Here is a 22,193-nt window from a genome sequence, read left to right on the forward strand (position 1 = left end):
AACAGGGATTTTTTCCTTAAGGAAGTACTGCAGCAAAATAAAAAATGAATCACAATAAAAGAGGACAAAAAGGGGAAGCATGATTTATTAGAAACTGTGATAAGCAAAGAAATCAATAAAGCTTACAGTTAAGTATAAATAGTTTTTGATAAAGTGATTTTGAAGTTTAATGAAATTCTTTGGAAGAGATCTTAAAAGAGAACAAATAAGAAAAATTAATAACAATCTTGAACTGAATCACGATAAAAGTGGAAGTGAGGTATAAAGTAGGGGAGAATGAAATCTTGTTAAAAGTATCCTGTGTAGGGTAGCAAAATTATAGATAAACTATCTTGATGCTCATAAACATATTGGCTCATATCATAATTCTTAACAAACTATGGGCAACCACAAGTAAAAAAAGATTTAAACAGAAATTGCAAACCCAAATGTCCACAGGGGCCAGAGAGGTAATGTACATTTTTTTTCTTGAAAAAATAGTGTATTATAGTTAGCTTGGGCCGCCATAACAAAGTACCATAAACTGGTTGGCTTAAACAACAGAAATTAATTTTCTCACAGTACTAGAGGCTGGAAGTCTGAGATCAGGGCGGCATGTGGGATCTTAGTTCCCCGACCAGGGTTCCAACCCATGTCCCCTGCATTGGAAGGCGGATTCTTAACCATTGGACCACCAGGAAAGTCTCCAAATTCCAGACTTTTAAATGTTGACTCAAAACTTTTAAATACCCTATAAGACAAACACCCCAACCATATCTGGGGGTTGAATATAAAGCTATCAATTTGCAACCTCTGAGGTAAGACTTCAAACTTACTAAAGACTAAAGCAAAATACATAGACTGCATGAGCCAAAATAGTGAAAATAAAAACAAATATATGATTAATCACTATAAAGGCAAATATAGTAAATTCTTCCAATCAGAGGCATAGGTATGTTGAGAAAAGAAAAAACAACAACAAAACCCCAGCTAAAGATGCAGCTAAAACGACATGACTAAGAAAGTTTGAAAATAACAGGAGATGTTCATTTCAAAGCATATGCTAACAAAAGGAAGGCTTTTGTGGCTAAAATGATAAGGAAATGTGTTGGCTCATATAACTGGAAGGCTAAAGTTAAGGTGGGGTTTATGGTTATTTGTTTCTGTAGCTCAATAATTTTATCAAGGACCCAATTTATTTGGTCTATCTGATTTGCCACCTGCCAGATTATATTCATCCTAAAGTTGGCCTCTTTTATAACAACAGGATGGCTGCCAATTACAATCTGAATATAGATTTTCATGTTTATGGGTAGTGGAAGACAGTTGCTTACCCAACTGTTTTTTAAAAAAAAAGAGAAAGCCCATCCCTTTTGTCCAGTTGGGACAGTTTAGTAAATTGCCTATTCCCAAATGGATAATGTTTACCTGGAATGCCACATTCTGATTGGCTTAGGTCTAGATTCCTAAACCAACCTGTTTTAATTATCTATTACCACATAACAAATTACCCTAAAACTTCATGGCTTAAAAGAACAATAAACATTTAGTATCTCTCAAGGTTTCCATGAGTCAGGAGAAGCTTAGCTGAGCTGTGCTGGCTCAGGATCTCACATGAAGATTCAGCCAAGAAGTCAGGTAGAGCTGCAGTCCTCTGAAAGCTCAACTGAGGCTGGAGGGTTTCTTTTCAAGGTGGCTCACTCACATGGCTGATGCCTCAGTTCCTCTCTTGAGGGTCCTTTCCATGAGGCTGCTTGAGTATCCTCACAACATGGTGGCTGGCTTCCCGATTCATTCTATGAATGACTCAAGAAGGAAAGCGCAGAGTAGAAGTTATGTCCTTGGAAGTCACATAGCACCATTTTCATCATATTCTATTTTTTAGATGTGGGTCATAGTAGAAATGAACTTCTTTTTCCCAATATGTAATTTCAACCAAAGTTGCAGAATTGTTTCCTGTTAGCCTTTCCCGGGCCATCATTACTCTGGCCAAAACTGAGTCTTGTAATAGCCCTTAGAGCTGAGGTGTTGGATCAGTCTCATCTGAAACACATGGACTGAAAGCGGGGGAGAGATAGTTCCCCAAAGCAAAATCAGGGTATCATTTCCAGAAGAAGAAGGACTAGATACTGGACAAGCAAAAATGAAAGATGCCCACTATAGTGTCTTCGTATTATTTGAAATTGTTACAGGAAGCGTGCTTTACTTTTAGTAAAAAAAAATTAATTTCAATACACAAAAAGTTTAAAGATATTAACGGTGGTTATCTCTGCATAGTGGGATTACAGTAAAATTCTTCCTAGTTTTCTGTTTATTCCAAATATTCTTTCATGGGCATGTCTTACTTTTATAATCAGAAAATAATAATAACTACTATTTTATAAAAGATAAAATTCACCACTATAAGAATGGAAATAGAATGCAGTACTGCAAAAATAGAATGCAATACTACATTTTTTAAAAATAAATTTATTTATTTATTTTTGGCTGCGTTGGGTCTTTGTTGCTGCACGCAGGCTTTCTCTAGTTGTGGTGAATAGGGGGTACTCTTCGTTACAGTGCATGGACTTCTCATTGCGGTGTCTTCTCTTGTTCTGGAGCACGGGCTCTAGGTGCACGGGCTTCAGTTGTTGTAGCATGCTGGCCTCAGTAGTTGTGGCTCACAGGCTCTAGAGCACAGGCTCAGTAGTTGTGGTGCATGGGCTTAGCTGCTCCGTGGCAAGTGGGATCTTCCCAGACCAGGGCTTGAACCCGTGTCCCCTGCATTGGCAAGCAGATTCTTAACCACTGAACCACCAGGGAAGCCCAGTACTACATTTTATTTCAAAACCTATATAGCCAAAGTCACAGACAGAGAAAAGAAAGAAGGCATGACTATACAATGGGTGGAAAATGTAAACCATGATTGCTGGAGCAAAATCAGATATACCAGTAGTTAATATATGAATTTTTTTAAAGGTAAATTCCAGCTATATGTTATATTGACCACAAAAATAATGCAGAATTGTTGAGAATTAAGTAGAAACTAAGTATAATTAAGTAGAAATCACATAATTACAAAATTGTCTTTCTGGGAACAAAGCATGTCCCTCCTTTCATTAAAAGCCTCTTCTGGGCCTCCCTGGTGGCGCAGTGGTTGAGAGTCCGCCTGCCGATGCAGGGGATACGGGTTCGTGCCCCGGTCTGGGAGGATCCCATATGCCGCGGAGCGGCTGGGCCCGTGAGCCGTGGCCGCTGGGCCTGCGCGTCCGGAGCCTGTGCTCCGCAACGGGAGAGGCCACAACAGTGAGAGGCCCGCATACCACAAAAAGAAAAAAAAAAAAAAAAAAAAAAAAGCCTCTTCTGTATCCCTTTATTGTTTTGTGGCTATTCTCACATAGGTCTTTCACATTTCTTATTGACTTTATCCCTTATTCTTATTCTTTATTCTATATTCTTAATCTTTATTCAGTTTTTATTGCTTTTATAATCTTTCTTTCCATTATGTTTCCTAACTTGCTATGATTTGTATATAGGAAAATCACTGCCACTACTGTCAGGAATGTAAATTAATAAAGTATTAAATACTTTCCAAATAGTCAAATCTACAGGAAGGACGGTAAGAGCATCAGGAGTTGTAATTAAGCAGGAAAATATAAAAGACTGCTTTCTTTCTTGTAATTCACTTGAAAGACAGTAACTGTTAAAACAAAACAAATGTAAGGAGGGGCTTATAATGGAGAAGGAAAGGATATGAACATATTCATATAAAGTATAAGAGGGTAGGTGAATTTATTTGTAAATTTTTATTTGTTATAAAATTATTTCATTGTGAGGCAGGAGGTGTCAGATAAGTAGGATAAGGCTTAAGTAGAAAGTGGGAAATGGGAAGAGATATATTTAGTATTGACTCTAAATAGACTCTAATAAGTTAAGAATACATATTATGAGCCTTAGAGGAAACACTGAAAAAGTAATAAAAAGAGCTATAGCTAAGCAGCTAATAGGAAATAAAATGAAATATTTAGAATATTAGATTGTTATTCCATTTATAAGAAATTCTAAAACAGAATTAATCAATAGTACTAGAAAATCACATTGGTGGTTGCCTGGAGTGGGGCAGCTGGGGAGATTGACTGCAAGTGGGGCACCAGGGAACTTCTGGGGAGATGGAAATATACACCTTGAGGGCTTCCCTGGTGGTGCAGTGGTTGAGAATCTGCCTGCTGATACAGGGGACACGGGTTCGAGTCCTGGTCTGGGAGGATCCCACATGCTGTGGAGCAACTGGGCCCGTGAGCCACAACTACTGAGCCTGCGTGTCCGGAGCCTGTGCTCCGCAACAAGAGAGGCCGCGATAGTGAGAGGCCCGCGCACCACGATGAAGAGTGGCCCCCGCTCGCCGCAAGTAGAGAAAGCCCTTGCACAGAAACAAAGACCCAACAAAGCAAAAATTAATTAATTAATTAATTAATTAATTAACTCCTACCCCAACATCTTAAAAATATATATATATATACACCTTGATTGGGGTGGTGGTTACATACATGTGTACATTTGTCAAAAGTCATCAACCTATACACTTAAGACACATAACTTTTATTGTATATAAATTATGCCTTAATGAAGTTGCTTTTTTCCAAAAATTATTATATCTTTGAAGAGTAAATCCACTTGGTGACTTCAGCTGTGGTATACATCTATAGTTTTTGCTTGCCAGCTATCTCTGACCTCATCTTTTGGTAATATCATCTGATGTTATTTTCTTAGGTAACTACTACTTTTCTACTTGAGATAGTCTTTTTTGTTTAACCTGTTTTATTTATTTCTGGATCCCCACATCCAGAATATGGTCTGGAATAAAATGTATGTTCATTAAACACATTTAAAAAAAATAAATTTATTTTATTTATTTGTTTTCTTTTTTTGTTTGTTTTTTGGCTGTGTTAGGTCTTCGTTGCTGTGCGCGGGCCTTCCTTAGTTGCAGCGAGAGGGGGCTACTCTTCCTTGTGGCGTGCGGGCTTCTCGTCGTTGTGGCTTCTCCTGTTGCAGAGCACGGGCTCTAGGCACACAGGATTCAGTAGCTGTGGCACACGGGCTCAGCTGTTGTGACTCACGGGCTCTAGAGCGCAGGCTCAGTAGTTGTGGCGCACGGGCTTAGCTGCTCCGCTGCATGTGGGATCTTCCCGGGCCAGGGATGGAACCCGTGTCCCCTGCATTGCAGGCAGATTCTTTTTTTTTTTTTTAATAAATTTATTTATTTTTGGCTGCGTTGGGTCTTCGTTGCTGCACACAGGCTTTCTCTAGTTGCGGCGAGTGGGGGCTACTCTTTGTTGCAGTGCGCAGGCTTCTCATTGTGGTGGCTTCTCTTGTTGCGGGGCACAGGCTCTAGGCACGCGGGCTTCAGTAGTTGTGGCTCGTGGGCTCAGTAGTTGTGGCTCACGGGCTTAGTTACTCCATGGCATGTGGGATCTTCCCGAACCAGGGCTCAAACCCGTGTCCCCTGCACTGGCAGGCAGATTCCCAACCACTGCTCCACCAGGGAAGCCCCCAGGCAGACTCTTAACCACTGTGCCACCAGAGAAGTCCCACATTTTTTTTTAAATTGGGGTATTGTTGCTTTACAATGTTGTGTTAGTTTCTGCTGTACAGCAAAGTGAATCAGCTATATGTATACATATATCCCCTCCTTTTTGGATTTCCTTCCCATTTAAGTCACCATCTACTTGATATAATCTTGGTGAATAGTCATATATATTGCCTTGTCCTCCTCTGGCCAAAGTTGGACATGTGACCCAAGCTAGCCAGTATGACCTTCTATCCTTGGAATTTGAATCTTGAGTGGTGTGATCCAAGGACCAAAAATGGTTGGAGCTGTTTTATCCTGCTAGTGATCAGCTCTTCCAAGATGGTCCATGCCCATCACTGCTTTTGGATCTCAGAGCTTCTTGAGAGACAGATTTCTCTCTCTCCTCCGTTAAGGGCACTCTCTGTTACATTGGAATTGTCAGCTCCTGTGACAGGCTGCCAGTGGCCAGCTCTGGGAGGCTGTCTCAGGATCTTGGGTATACAGAAATCATTCTGCTGTTCTGAGCAACTCTTGGGTTACTCAAAGCCCTTCACAAATGCCGGTTATCCCCAGGTAGTCATTATACCACTCCCATATCATGCTGGGGTGCCCTGTGATGTTGTCTAAGGCCCATCTGCCTGGGCCTATTAAGCTGCATTTCCTACTATGTGTTCTTTACTCTCTTTATGGATTCTAATACTTATGAAAGTAGACCTTCTGCATTCAACGCCCCCCCGCCCCAAATCTTTTTTTCGTTCCTACTCTAGGACCCATGCAGGGCTGTGGGGGTGAGGGGTGGAGGCGGTGAAGGCACAGGGCACTTCCACATAATCAGTTTCCTATACTTTCCACTTTGGGCTTTCCCCCTTCTTCCTTTCTCCTTTCCAGCAAAAACAGGCTTGTGTAAGGGATGGGGAAACTGTTTTCATCAAATCTACTGTGTTGTCTATGTATATAAGTTCTTTCTATTCCCCAGCAGGGCCTAGACTTTTGAAATGCACAGGCAAAGAAAAGGATCCTTGTTTCCCTCTTCTGTGTCCTCTCATTTAAAACAAACGAGCATAGAACCATTCTATCTACCGCCTCAATGGGGGGAAGGGTGGTTGTGCATATTTTAAAATGAATATCTTACCACATAAACAAACTGTATGAACATCTTTATACATGTCAGTTTAAACATGTGAGGAAACATCTATAAATTAAGTTGGAATTTGCACGTTTTTTAAGGCTCTTGATATGTATTGCCTAAATGTTTTTTCCAACATAACTTTAGTGTCTTTAGCTATGTATTTAATACTTTGTCTTCTTATTGGGCTAGCCGGTCACTCTAATGTGAATTTTTGTGAAATACAAAGATATTTTAATACCACTTTGTGTTCATTACGATGGCTAATTATCAAAAAAATGGAAAATTACAAGTGTGAGGATGTGGAGAAATTGGAACGTGTATGCATTGCTGGTGGGAATATAAAATGGTACAGCTGTTGTGGAAAACAGTTTGGCAGTTCCTCAAAAAGTTAGAAGTAGAATTACCATATGAGCCAGCAATTCTACTTCAAGGTATACACCCAAAAGAATTGAAAACGACTCAAACAGATGTTTGTATACTTTGTTCATAGCGTTATTCACAATTGCCAAAATGTGGAAACAACCCAAATGTCTATGAACAGATGAATGGATAAAAAAATGTGGTATATACATACAATTGAGTATTATTTAGCCTTAAAAAGGAATGAAATTCTGATACAAGGTACAACATGGATGAACCTTGAAAACATGCTAAGTGAAATAAGCCAGACACAAAAGGACAAATATTGTATGATGCTACGTATTTGAGGCACCTAGAATAGGTGAACTCACAGAGACAGAAAGCAGATTAGAGATTACCAGGGGCTGGGAAGAGGGGGGAAATGTGGAATTACTGTTTATTTATTTATTTTATTTATTTATTTTTGGCTGCTTTGGGTCTTCCGTTGCTGCACATGGGCTTTCTCTAGTTGCAGGGAGCAGGGGCTACTCTTCACTGCGGTGCGCGAACTTCTCATTGCGGTGGCTTCTCTTGTTGCGGAGCACGGGCTCTAGATACGCGGGCTCAGTACTCGTGGCATGTGGGCTCAGTTGTTGTGGCTCGTGGGCTCTAGAGCACAGGCTCAGTTGTTGTGGCGCACGGGCTTAGTTGCCCCACGGCTTGTGGGATCTTCGCGGACCAGGGCTCAAACCTGTGTCCCCTGCATTGGCAGGTGGATTCTTAACCACTGCGCCACCAAGGAAGTCCCCACAACATTTATTGTCTTGTCCTCAAGATGCTTAGAGGCCTGTTGGGGAGATAAGGCATCCACATATGATGTAATTAAATTATAAGATATCATTATAAGAGATGTTACATGGAAGATTATAATGTGATCTTTTAACTTTTTCTTTTCTCTTGAATTATACATTCTCCCTCTCTTTTGATATACCCTTTTTACTCTCTTATCTTTAACTATCCTCAAAAATTATCAAGTTTCCCCCCCGCCAGTCTTGAAACCTTTCCCAAGTCTGCCTGTGTATCTCATAGAAACCTCATCCTTAAAAGATCCAAAACTGGACCCAAACTCCTCAGTATGTTGTTAAGTTCAGTAAATGACCTCACCACATATTTTGTCTTCTAGGTTAAAAATCTGTATCATTTGTATATTTTGACTAAAAAGTTTGGTGGGGAGTTGGATGTGACTCGAATGCCCTTAGGTAGGATAATATCTATACAAGATGGCTCAAGAGTTATATGACTATATCACTTTGTGTATAGTTTACTTTGTTCCCATTTTCTCTCTCTTTGAAAAGTTAAAACTTTTCATTGTCACAACTAAAGAACCACAACTTTGTTTCACAATTTTGCATGTATTTTTTTACATTCTGAAAATTAGAAAATTTCCTAGAACTTGGAGGTATAGTGTCAAGGTGAAATGAACTCACTTATACTGTAATTGCTCAAGTAAATCTATTCGTGTTATTTTCCTATGAACTTTTTTTTTTAAAGATTTTATTTATTTGGCTGCGTTGGGTCTTTGTTGCTGCGCCTGGGGTCTCTCTAGTTGCGGTGAGTGGGGACTACACTTCGCTGCAGAGCGTGGGCTTCTCATTGTGGTGGCTTCTCTTGTTATGGAGCACGGGCTGTAGGTGCATGGGCTTCCGTAGTTGTGGCACGTGGGCTCAGTAGTTGTGGCTTGCGTGCTCTAGAGCACAGACTCAGTAGTTGTGGCTCACAGGTTTAGTTGCCTTGCGGCATGTGGGATCTTCCCTGACCAGGGCTTGAACCCATGTCCCCTGCATTGGCCAGCGGATCCCCAACCACTGTGCCACCAGGGAAGTCCTGAACTTTTTTTAAACTCTTATTGCCTTTCTTTTAAAAAAATTTTTATTGGAGTATAGTTGATTTACAATGTTGTGTTAGTTTCAGGTATATATTTTCCTATGAACTTCATTGCAACTGAAAATACTTTGGGAATTGACCTATTTTGGAACTTTTATATGACTATTATATCCAGAACCAACTCATTATCTCCTCACTACTCTCATGATATCCTGTGCAAACTCTATCACAGTATTTCTCACATTATATTGTGATTGTTGATTACATGTTTGTCTTTCCAAGAATGAACTTTAAGCCTTTATTCCATGCACTGGACCAGCACTAGCAGCACAAATACAAAACCACTCAGACCTTCTATGCTAATTCTCTACTTCTGATTGTCAGGGTTAGTAGACAGACTGCATACAGGGCACGTTCCAAGTGGATTTCCTCAAAATAAGGACTGGCAAATGATAGGTTTTATTTTCTATTGCTCTTAGGGCCAAATGGGGGTGTTATGTATGTTAATGAAGACAGTAGAGATCAAGAATTGGGGAAGCATCCTAGTAGGTAGCTGTTTGGATTAACTTTGGAGACAGGAAGCCACATGTAGCAAGCAGGGTGAATTTAAAGGGGTCAAGACAAGATGGACAGTAACTATGAACATGTCCAAAAAACTTCTGAGTTTTCTGCAGATATGGGTAATGGTACTGAGGGATGAGAATTGGGCAGGATTTCCTATCTTCATTGTTTCCCTAAGTGACAAGAACTGGTTGGCAAAGCCTTGCTCTCTTCTTTGACGGTTGCAAGTATCAGGACCCAGTCATTTTGCCTATGTGATGTGTGCTGCCACAGGTGTGCCTTGATGATTCTATTTATGAGGTCCATGTGATTTTTGGCCTGTGGTTGATGGGTGTTGATTATGTGGATTTAGACTTGGAGGGCTCTGAAAAAGGCTCTTCAAATTTAGAACAAGAATCATTGTTTCCATTCTGATTCTCTTTGGTTAGGCAGTTCATTCTTATAAGTAGTATAGCAGAGCCATTGTCAGAAAGTTAAGAAAACTGTCCAACACAGGTTATCAATTGTCTCATTCTCATGAATGAATTCATATGTTTAGTAATGTATAACCCTGAGAGGGAATAGGTTGACTATGGAGTCTAAAGTGATGGATTCCTGGGAACTTTAGGGGATTGGAATGGGGTGTTCCAGTGACCTGCTGTGGCATAACCACTATAACCTTAGTGATATAAATGAAGAACCATTTTATTATGTTCCTATGGGTCAGGAATTCAGACCAGAGCAGGGATACTTGTCTCAATCAGTTCCTTGATGCTTGGATCCTCATCTGGACTGGAGTGGCTGAAGGTAACTCAAATGTCTTAGAGATGAGGAATCATCTGGAGGTTTCTTCACTGAAACAACTGGTACCTGAGCTGGGATGACTCAAAGGCTGCATTCAGCTGGGATTGTTGACTGGGAGTGTTTACACGTAGCCTCTCCATGTGGCTTGGGCTTACTCAGAGCACGGTGGCCTCAGTGTAGTTCATCTTTTTATGTGGTGGCTCAGGAATCCAAGAGTGAGTATTCCAGAGAACAAGGTAGACTCCATATAGCCTTTTCTGGCCTAGCATCACTTCTGCTGTACTCCATTTGTTGAAACAGACACAATCCAACCAGAGTCAAGAGCAAGGTATTGCTCAATACTTAGACCCCCACATCTCAATGAAGGGAGAACCTGTAATTTAAAAATGGTCAAAATGTGTATTGCCTCTTAGGATTTCCAGGATTCCTTTTGGACCAAGTTCATGTCTCATACAGCTCTGTATAGTGCAAGGCTTTCTGCCAAATTTGAGGCCACCAGTAGTCAACGGTTAAAGGAGATTTGGTGGACTGTAGGGATAACATTGTGATACAAAGGACCTCTGTCCGCCAAAACGTATAGATGGCCATGACAGTTTAGCAGGCCTCTTCTGTATTCTATCCTTCTGTAGCTGGGAGTGCATGATTAGAGATCTTCCTCCGGCTCTGCTGGTCATAGATGATTACTGTCTTCTTGCTGACACACAAATCTGATCCTTTTGCTTCCTTACAATCCTTTAAGGATTCCCTATCATCTCCAAGATGAAGTCCAAGGTCATTAGCATCACATTAGCCCCTTCACGATCTGACCCTGGACCACTGAAAACTCAGATGTTATGCTATCATACAGAATATGAAAGGCAGTATTTATATAATAATAATTATTATTATTATTATTTTTCATTACGCTGGCCTCTCACTGTTGTGGCCTCTCCCGTTGTGGAGCACAGACTCCAGACGCGCAGGCCCAGCGGCCATGGCTCACAGGCCCAGCTGCTCCGCGGCATGTGGGATCTTCCCGGACCGGGGCACGAACCCGTGTCCCCTGCATTGGCAGGCAGACTCTCAACCACTGCGCCGCCAGGGAAGCCCCTTTATGTAATTAGTGAGTTCAAATACCAGCTCTGCTGGGACTCGTTAATTTTCTAGAGTACAAGGGAGAAGCTTTCTTCCCTCAATTGAGGACAGTCCACAACAAAAATGGCCTAGTTTCCACTAGTTTCTCTGTTCATCCGGTTCACAAGGGTCTGGCCTGCCGATGGATTCTAATTCTGGATTTAGTGCCTTAAGGTAGGGATTCGTTGTTTATGTGAAATTAAAATGTAACTGGGCAGAGCTTCCCTGGTGGCGCAGTGGTTGACAGTCCGCCTGCCGATGCAGGGGACACGGGTTTGTGCCCCGGTCCGCGAAGATCCCACATGCCGCGGAGCGGCTGGGCCCGTGAGCCATGGCCGCTGAGCCTGCGCGTCCGGAGCCTGTGCTCTGCAACGGGAGAGGCCACAACAGTGAGAGGCCCGCGTACCGAAAAAAAAAAAAAATGTAACTGGGCATTTGTATTTTTTTACTTGCCAATTCTGGCAACCCCACCTTAAGGCTAATCACAGCTTTCCCAGGTTCATGGACTACAGAGTAAGAACTGGTACAGACTGAGAAGAGGACTAAGTGTGTTTCCTTCTTTCTTTCTTACCAAACTATTTAACCATTTAACATTGAAATAGCAGGGTGAACTGGAAGAGCCACTTCCAATTCCTTTAGCTCTAAATGTCAGCACATTATCATCATTGTTTTCAGGTTTTACATTGCTACAGCGTGACTACGAGATTGACAGTGTCACCAATTACGGCCAGTAATTTCCTTGTTAAATTCCTAGAGCAGAAAGATGTTGCATAAAGTTCTTGAAATCACTGACTTGGAAAATTAAGTTACATAAGTAGCAGATACTCAGGCTGAGGACGGAAGGAAACAGATATCTTCATTTCTGTTTTACCACAGTCATATCACAGTTACCATTTAGCCCTTTTTCTCTCACCACTATTTGTAAATCCATAATAAGGCTAACCTTCCCACCAAATTCTTCTAAAGCAGTTCTTCCCCCCCCCCTTTTTTTGGTAAGTTTCATTTAGAAAAAGAAACATAGTAAAGTTCAAACAGGGCAAATGGTTACACAATGCAAGTCTCCCTACCATCCTGATCCCTAGTTCCTAGGCCAAAGGTTCCTAACTTGGCTTAGGGACCGGAGTCTAAGGGAGGGTTTCCAGAGTAATGTGAATTCTCTGAATGCATGATTTTTAATGGACTGATAACTCTGCATCCAAACTTCTACCTGAGCCTGGAAAGGGTCCGTGCCTAAGAGCCCCCGAAGCAGACTGATGAGGCCGGTGACTCGGAAGGAGCTGCTTAAAAACCTGTCATAACTTGTCGCAGTGAAAAAAGCTCACCCCCATCCACGGAACTCCAGCGCCCTCGGAAAGTATGTTCCCCGAGGGCGGGATCACAGATCTTTTCTTCCCAAGTGTTTCGCCTGCCGCATTCCTTCCCTCCAGCGCGTCGGCGTATGCTGACGTCATGACGCCGCACACGTAGTCCCGCCCCTGCAGAGAGAGGCACTGGGACGGATCCCAGGGTGCTCGCAAACACGGAATGTGAGGCCTCGGCCTGGCTGCCCCCGGATCCCTGGCCCGCTGTCCACACGGGCCTGCGCCCGCTTTCGCCGCCCGCAGCTCGCCCGGAGGAGCCAGGGCAGCCGCGCCCTTCTGCTGTGTGCCCGCGTGGCCGCCGCCGCCCCTCGGAATCCTCCGGGGCCGCCGAGGAGTTCGCTACGGAGGGAGGCGGGGGCCTTCGGGAGGAGGAGGCGGAGGAGGCGGAGGAGGAGGGAAGGAAGATGGCGGCCGTGGAACTAGAGTGGATCCCAGAGACCCTCTATAATACCGCCATCTCCGCTGTCGTGGACAACTACATCCGCTCACGCCGAGACATCCGCTCCTTACCCGAGAACATTCAGTTCGATGTTTACTATAAGGTATGGACCGTGGGCCAGCGCTCTGCTCTCCTGCCGCAACCCCTGGGGCCGCACCCCCTTCCACGTCCGCGAACCCCCGCGTTTAACCCCTTACCCCTTGTAGCAGGGTCGTCTTCCGAGACATATGGGGCGGTGTCGGGGTGACCAGTATAGAAACACCCCATCTGGTAGCCTCTGTCCCGCAAGCTCTTGGGCCTTGATGGATACGTCTTCCTAAAGAGTCTTTTCCCCCCTTTGGTGTTCCCTCCTACATTGGGGCCCCTTTGGGTAGGCCTTTTGCGTGGACTTCCTCTATTGCGCCCTTGTCCCACTCAGTCTTTCCCTTCTAGCCTGTGTCTTGGGGGTATTTTCTGCCCTCCCTTCCCAATTAGGTGTCACCATCAGCTGGACTTTTCTTTGCTCTTTTCCCCTCCTTTCTAGTTTCTTTTCTCGCCGCCTTCCTTCCCAAGTTTTTTTTTTTTCTTCTGCTAATTGTTCCTTAACTTTACCTATTTCTTCCTAATTGGGAGGGAGTTGAGGAATTACTGGAAGTAGTCGTGTGCCTTATTCGCATATCCTTTAAAGCTTTGTTTTTTGTTTATACTAGGGGTTGAAAAGGGGGGTTTATTAACATGGGAGTGGTGATAAACTACTTGAAAGGGGGGAAATCCTTAGAAAAAAAAACTTTAGAATTTAAAGTATGTTCATATATTTACAAGTTGTAATCTTGCAGCATTCCTAAATCGCTCCCCCTCAGAAATCTGAACAAAAAGTTTCCAAGTCAGTCTCCAAGTAGTTTCAGGGGTAAGTGTCTTTAGACGTGGACAGTTTTGCAGTGTTTAGAGAGGGAGGAGAACTTTATGGACTGGGAGCCTCCCTTTTCCTCTCCCCCCACATTTGAATGTGAACAGTGGACTTATTATTCAATCCTCTTTGCCTTGAATCGGCGTGGATAACGCCTCTTCTCCTGTAGCCACCCACGCAAAATTTGACTAGAAGTAAAGTGTGATTTATTTTTTAGATCTAAACACTTCCTCTTGATTTGTAAGTTGGCTGGAACATTGTAAATTGATATTTAACAGATGTGTATGTTCTTATATATGTATGATGTTTTATGGCAGTTGTTTCATCGGGAAGGTTGCCCGCTTTCTCCACCCCGAATATTTTTTCAGAAAGCAGCTGACTTGCTGCATTCTACTAAATCCAGCTGCTTTACACCAATTCTAACAATTAAATTTTTTTCCCCCTAGATATTTGGGGAATATTCATTTTGGTCATTTATGTTATTATTTGGGGGGAGGGGAAATTAGAGAAAAATCTCCCTTTATTCCAGATCCCTTTGATACATTGATTTACTTTTGTGCATATCTAAGGAAGTTTAATATATTTAAGATTCATTCCTCCCAGGAAGGATGAGTTGGATTTCTTTCTCAGGCTGGGAAACTGCAGCTTTTTGTGTATGCTAACTCTATCTATTTTAATAAATCGCGTGTAATCTTTTACACTTTTTAGAGAAAATCATTGGAAATTTAATCAAAGTATATTTAGTGGTTGAATTCCCTCAAAGTACTTGGATATCTTCTAGTAACTTTATTTCTAATTAAAGCTTTTCATTTGTGGATTATTAACAGTGAGTATGAACAGATGGTGCTTTTGCCACATTTTCTGTTTCACATAGTCCACAAAGTTTTAATATGGTGTCTTTTTTGGTACACTTGTACTCCTTAATAGCTGTGTGCCTGTAGGGAATATGGCACTGTACTAAGGTGAAGGAAGGTGTTTAACATGTGCCTGGAACTGTAAGTGCTTTTACACAGTTATTTTGTTTAAGCCTCACAATTAAACTGTAAAGTGGGGTATAACCCTGTTTTATAGGTGAGAAATTTAAGTAATTTAGTCTAGGTCTCATACCTAATATTTAGTTCCTGAGTTCCTTGCTTTCTTGCTTAATGTTTACAGTTTCCACTTTTCTCCAATTTAGAGCCAAGGAGAAACTCACAGTCAGATCCCTCCCTCCAGCTGTCCCAACTTCCATCAATAGGCATAGTCATAGACAAAATAATAGTATTTGTGCAATCAAAAATTTCCCCATCCTGATTCACCATAGTCTAGTGTCACTATGTTAGTTTTTGTCAGTAGCTTCAGGTGAAGGCACAGTCATAAAGCTTTAGGAAATGGGGTTATGGAATGAATGGGAGATGAGGTAGACAGGCTGAGTACTCCCTAAAAAGGGAAGGGAGAGGGGTATTGATATGTAGAAAGGATAAAATGTGAAAGTTGTTTTTTAAGAATGGAAGATGTTAGAATATATTTATTGGCTGAATGGCAGAAACCAAAACGAAATGAGAGGTTGAATATACAAGTAAGGCAGGAAATAAATTACAGAGCAGAGTCCTTGAGTAGGAGCGTTAAATTAATGTACCTTGCCCCTTCCTTCACCCTGCATAAATTAAGGTATTAGTCTTTTTATTTATTTATTTATTTTAATGTATTTATTTTTGGCTGCATTGGGTCTTGGTTGCTGCGCACGGGCTTTCTCTAGTTGCGGCAAGTGGGGGCTACTCTTCATTGCGGTGGCTTCTCTTGTTGCGGAGCTCGGGCTCTAGGTGCGCGGGCTTCAGTAGTTGCGGCTCGTGGGCTCTAGAGCACAGGCTTAGTAGTTGTGGTGCGTGGGCTTAGTTGCTCCACGGCATGTGGGATCTTCCCGGACCAGGGCTTGAACCCGTGTCCCCTGCGTTGGCAGGCGGATTCTTAACCACTGCGCTACCAGGGAAGTCCAAGGTATTAGTCTTACACTGGAGTTGAGGAAGGAATACTTCTTCCTCTAAGATGGGATGCAAAGAGTTAAAGACATAAAGTGTCTACATAACTAAGTTTGCAAAGAATGGTAGTTTTGAATTAGGAGGTAAGATCATCTGCTGAGAATCAGGGATAGGAGTGGTGGCTTTTATGTAGAAAGGCTAAACAGAAGTTGCAAATGGCTACTAAGTTATATAGAAAGGGATGCTCAGTAAAAATATGTTTTAAAAAAAATGATAGGCGATATAGATGGTTCCATAAAACAGTATCCTACAGGATAATCTTTGAATCAGAATGGGTTTTCTCTAAGGATACTCAACAATTTGGGTATAGAAGTAGGTAAAGTGAATAGAAAGAATTGTAAAATTGTAGACCAACTGAAGGCAAATAGAGTGAAGGGCTGGGTTCTTCAAAGAGTGAAGTTTATGAACTTTTCTTTTTATTGTAACTGCTGAATGGTCTATTTTATCCTGTTCCAATTACAGAATTTTCCATAGAATTAAGTTTTGACCCAGTGAAGTGTTTCCATAATGTGTTCTATTTATTGTTTTCAGTCTTAAACTTAATAATTTGGGATTTTTAAAAATTATTATTGTAAGTCTCATGCTGAAAACTATACAAATTAATGCCTGATTTAGTATTAGAGTTGAATTAATTTTTTCTTTTTCTGTGTTTATTTCTATTCTTAGTTATACACAGCCTCAACTAATATTTTTTTTAATTGGCTGGTGACAAATTGACAAAAAAATCTTGCAACATATTTGACAACCAAAGAGTTAATATTCTTTTCACATAAAAAACTCTTAGGCTTAATAAATTGAGAGCAAAAACTTTAGGGGAGGCAGGGCATAAAAAAACATAAATAGCCAGCCATACCATGTGTCTGGATGAGAAGGTAATATGTTGTAAATACGGCCACTCATGTCAGTTTAAGCTGTGAATTTATTACAACTTGAATCAGGATCTCAGAATTTTATTGGGTGTAGGAAACTGATTAAATATATTTATATGGAGGAATGAATTACATGAGAATAAATGAGCCAAGGAAATTTTGAAGATGTACAGTATTTAGGATAGTCAAGTGTATTAGAAGGCTATATATTTTAAAACAACATGGTATTGGCATAAGAACAGCAAAGAGGGAAATTGATTTATAGAACATAGTAGACAGAACATTACTAGAACATAGTAGACAGACTAGATAGAAACCAAAGCATATTTAAGAATATATGACATAATAAAGTTATAGGAGAGTGCTGTATTTTAAATAAATGGGGGAAAATTGGTTATTTGGGGGGAATGTTAGACTTCTACTTCACACCTTATACCAAAATGAATTCCAGGTGAATTAAAGATTTAAATATGGCAAATGAAATCATAAAAGTATCAGAATAAATTATAGGGTCAGTATCTTAGAGTGGGAAATGACTGAAATTCTTTTTTAAGAAATTATTGAGGTAATTTACAAATTTAAAAAATGTCAAACTTTATAAAAATGAGTAATGTAAAACGTGAAGTCCTCTGTTACTCATCTTGCCAACACTAATGCTGTCTTGGCATAGAGAAGGCTTTTCTAAGCCTGAAACCAAAACCCAGGAGGAAAAAAAGAAATTGATACTTTTGAGTACATTAAAAAATAGGGGGGAAATTGTAAGCACTTTTTTTTTTTTTTCGGTACACGGGCCTCTCACTGTTGTGGCCTCTCCCGTTGCGGAGCACAGGCTCCGGACGCGCAGGCTCAGCGGCCATGGCTCACGGGCCCAGCCGCTCTGCGGCATGTGGGATCTTCCCGGACCGGGGCACGAGCCCGTGTCCCCTGCATCGGCAGGCGGACTCTCAACCACTGCGCCACCAGGGAAGCCCTAAGCACATTTTTAAAAAAGACTATGCAAATGGCAACATTAGTCACATGAGGGGTGAATATCCTAATACAGAAAGATCTAATACTAATTAGTATGTAAAGGACAACCAACTTGTTTTCAGAAGACCTGAACAGCTGCCTCATACAAGGAGAAAACATCTAATACTAATCATAATAAATATCAAAAGATGCTCAGATGAAATGCAAATTAAAATGCAGTATCAAGCTAAGTCAACCATGAAGAAGAAAGAAAATCTGGAGGGCTTACACAATCAAATATCAAGCTGTAACAAGGTAAGATGGTTTTGGCACATGGGTAGACAAATAGACCAATGGAGCAATACAGTCCAGAAACAGACTGACACATGTATACTGTCACCTGGTTTATAATAAAAGTGACACAGCAGTACAATGGAGGAAGGAAAATCAAATAATGGTGTTGGTCAGTTAGATATCCAGGTAGGGGGAGAAGGATCACGATCTTAACTTATATCATACACAGTTACCATTTTTGGGTGGATTGCTGATCTAAGTGTGAAAAAACAGTTTTTTAGGAAAAAAAGTTTTCACTATGTCAGCAAAGATTTATTAAATAGGATACAAATGAGCTAAATATAAAGATAACTTGAAAAATTGGACTACGTTAAGATCAAGAACATCTATTCATAAAAAATACCATTAAAAGGGAAAAGCTGGGGCTTTCCCGGTGACGCAGTGGTTAAGAATCTGTCGGCCAGTGCAGGGTACACGGTTCGAGCCCTGGTCCAGGAAGATCCCACATGCTGCAGAGCAACTAAGCCCGTGCACCACATCTACTGAGCCTGCACACCACACTGCTGAAGCCCACGCACCTAGAGCCCATGCTCTGCAACGAGAGAAACCACCACAACGAGAAGCCCGCGCACTGCAATGAAGAGTAGCCCCCACTCACTGCAACTAGAGAAAGCTCACGCGCAGCAACAAAGACCCAACTCAGCCATAAATAAATAGATTGATAGATAGACACCATTAAAAGGGAAAAGCTGGGGCTTCCCTTGTGGCGCAGTGGTTAAGAATCTGCTTGCCAAAGCAGGGGACATGGGTTCGAGCCCTGGTCCAGGAAGATCCCACATGCTGCGGAGCAACTAAGCCCGTGCGCCACATCTTCTGAGCCTGCGCTCTGGAGCTTGTGCGCCACAACGACTGACTGAAGCCTGCGCACCTAGAGCCTGCGCTCCACAACAAGAGAAACCTCTGCAGTGAGAAGCCCGCGCACAGCAACAAAGAGTAGCCCCCGCTCACCGCAACTAAAGAAAGCTCGCATTCAGCAACGAAGACCCGACACAGCCAAAGATAAAAATAAATCAATAAATGTTTTAGAAAGGGAAAAGCCATGCCACAGAGTAGAAGATATTTGCAGCTCATATATCTGACAAAGGAATCATCCTGCATCTAAAGAACTAGAAATTAAGAAAATAAGAACCCATTTTTTTTAATGGAGAAATAACTTCAATAGACATCCAAAAGGGGACATTCCAAGGGCCTGTCAAACATCTGGAAAAATGCTCAACCTCATTTTGTCTTCAGGGAAATTGCTGTCCTCCTATACTTTCCTCAGAATGACTAAATGAAAAAGAAATAAGTGTTGGTAAGGATATGGAGCAATCAGAACTCTCATATACTGTTAATGGGAATGTAAATTGATATACCATTTTGGAAAACTAACATCATCATCTAAAACTGAACATATATATACCCTATAATTCCATCTCAAGATATATACACTTAAGAACGTTCAGGGAGTTCCCTGGTGGTCTAGTGATTAGGATTTGGTGCTTTCACTGCCATGGCCCAGGTTCAATCCTTGGTTGGGGAATTGAGATTCCACAAGCTGTGCAGTGTGACCAAAAAAAAAAAAGGTCATAGCAATACTATTCGTGATAACCAAAAAGTGGAAACTATCCCAATGTCTATCAGTAGGAGAATTAATAAATAAATTGTGGAGTAGTCGTATAGTGGAATATTTTGCAATGAAAATGAATGAATTGCAACTGTTAGAAACCATATGGATGAATCTCACAAATGGTATTGAGTGAAAGAAATCAGTCGTAGGAGTATGTATCAGAGGCTCCCAAACTCTCTCCCCTCATAGCACCCTTAGGCCAAAAGAAATACCTAACAGTTCTGTTCATTAAGTAGATATAAACAATTAATCATATGTACATCCTAACAACTTAAGAGCCATTAAAAGAATACTACACAAAAATTGAAAGAACAAAGAGTAGTGTACATCATTCTTAAATAACCACAGTTACTTATTACTGGGTTGTGTGTGTTTGTCGGGCACTGTACAACTTCTCACATCTTGGAATCAGATTGGTCACCACCATTCCATTTTCTGTTCCATAATGATTTTTGCACATAATTTTTATTATAGCAACCACTGAAAATGCTGCTTCACAAAGATAAAGATGTTGTTGAAAGGAATGTAGCAATCTAGTATTTGGCATGGTTTAATACAGATGTGGAATATTGTTTCTTCCAAACTTAAAATATCTTGCAGTGCCCCAGGGAACCTTGGTGCAGTTTGGAAAATGTGGATAGGTAGTGTGATTCCATTTGTTTAAAGTTCAAAAACAGGCAAAATTAATCACAAGTATTATAAGTCAGGAGCAGTTATCCTTGGAGGATAGTGACTATGCAGGGGCACAAAGGGAGATGTCTGGGATTCTGATAATACTCTGTTTTATGATCTGCATGTTGGTTATGGGTGTGTTCACTTTGTGAAAATTTATTGAGCTTTACATTTTATTCTTTCATTTTCTTTTTAAATTATATACATATATTTTAAAATTAATTAATTATTTTTTAGCTGCATTGGGTCTTCATTGCTGCACGTGGGCTTTCTCTAGTTGCCGTGAGCGGGGGCTACTCTTTGTTGCGGTACGTGGGCTTCTCATTGTGGTGGTTTCTCTTGTTGTGGAGCATGGGCTCTAGGTGCGTGGGCTTCATTAGTTGTGGCACGTGGGCTCAGTAGTTGTGGCTCACGGGCTCTAGAGCACAGGCTCTGTAGTTGTGGTGCACGGGCTTAGTTGCTCTGCACCATGTGGGATCTTCCCGGACCAGGGCTCGAACCTGTGTCCCCTGCATTGGCAGGCAGATTCTAAACCACTGCTCCACCAGGGGAGTCCTAAATTATATATATTTTTTATTGAAGTATAGTTGCTGTACAGTATTATACAAGTTACAGGTGTACAATATAGTGATTCACAATTTTTAAAGGTTATACTCCATTTATAGTTCATATAAAATATTGGTGATATTCCCTGTGTTGTACAGTATATCCTTGTAGCTTATTTTGTACATAATAGTTTGTACCTCTTAGAGCTTTATATTTTAAATATGAATTGTGCACTCATCTGTGTATATGTTTTACTTCAATAAAAAGGTTTAAAAATTAACATTCATCTTCACTTACTAGATTGTCATGGTTTAATGATTCAAATAACTCATACCCTTTAATCCATAATACCATTAAATTTTTTTTTCTTACAGGAATGCTTGTTGACTGTGCAGAAAATTCTATTTGGGGATATTAAGTACAGTATTGTTTATCATGGCAAAAATTGGAAACAACTATATGCTAATCAATCAGGAATGGAATATCATACTGCAGTTAGAAAGAATGAGGATGCTGGGACTTCCCTGGTGGTCCAGTGGTTAAGACTCCATGCTTCCACTGCAGGGGGCATGGGTTTGATTCCTGGTTGGGGAACTAAGATCCCACATGCCGCGTAGTGTGGCCAGAAAAAAAAAAAAAAGAAAGAATGAGGATGCTGTGTATACTGAGGTAGAGAGCACATGGGGAGAATAAAAAGCTTGTTACAAAGTAGTGTGAATAATATAATCCTGTTGTTTTTAAATGGAGGAATATATGTGTACATTTGTGTATGTGTTGAAAAAAATTAGAGGAACACAAAATTTCATAGTGTTTATTCAAGGGATAGGATTATAGTCATTTTTAACTTTGTACCTATATTCTCTCTTTTCTTAAAAAAATGATATCCATTTATTGATGTTACTATTGGCTTACTGTAATATTCTAAGTAGAATAAATTCCTCAAATTATCAGTTTTATCATGCGCAGTATATTACCTTTAAAAAGTTTTAAAATTAAAATAATTTAAAATGTTTCCGTAGCTTCCAAGACATTTGAGAGTAGGAAAAAAGAATCCACTCAAACATCCTTTGACAGATTTTTTTAAAGAAACTTGGATCAACAAAATTATTTCCTGAAGTATCTTCCAAATATCCTAAAATCCAGGAACATTATTAA

At 40.8% G+C, this 22,193-nt stretch overlaps 1 protein-coding gene across 1 annotated transcript in view; it reads left to right on the forward strand.

Annotated features, from left to right (window-relative positions):
• Window positions 1–12,823: 12,823 nt before the first annotated feature.
• Window positions 12,824–22,193, forward strand: part of APPBP2 (amyloid beta precursor protein binding protein 2) — a 64,413-nt gene continuing 55,043 nt past the window's right edge. Inside the window, exon 1 of the mRNA XM_081218984.1 lies at window positions 12,824–13,239. Within this exon, the coding sequence (XP_081075110.1) occupies window positions 13,102–13,239 (138 nt within the window). The 5' untranslated portion in view covers window positions 12,824–13,101. The remainder of the gene's footprint in view (window positions 13,240–22,193) is intronic.

The sequence above is a fragment of the Mesoplodon bidens genome (assembly GCF_964165515.1).
Source record: "Mesoplodon bidens genome assembly, chromosome: 19".
Lineage (NCBI taxonomy): Eukaryota > Metazoa > Chordata > Mammalia > Artiodactyla > Ziphiidae > Mesoplodon > Mesoplodon bidens.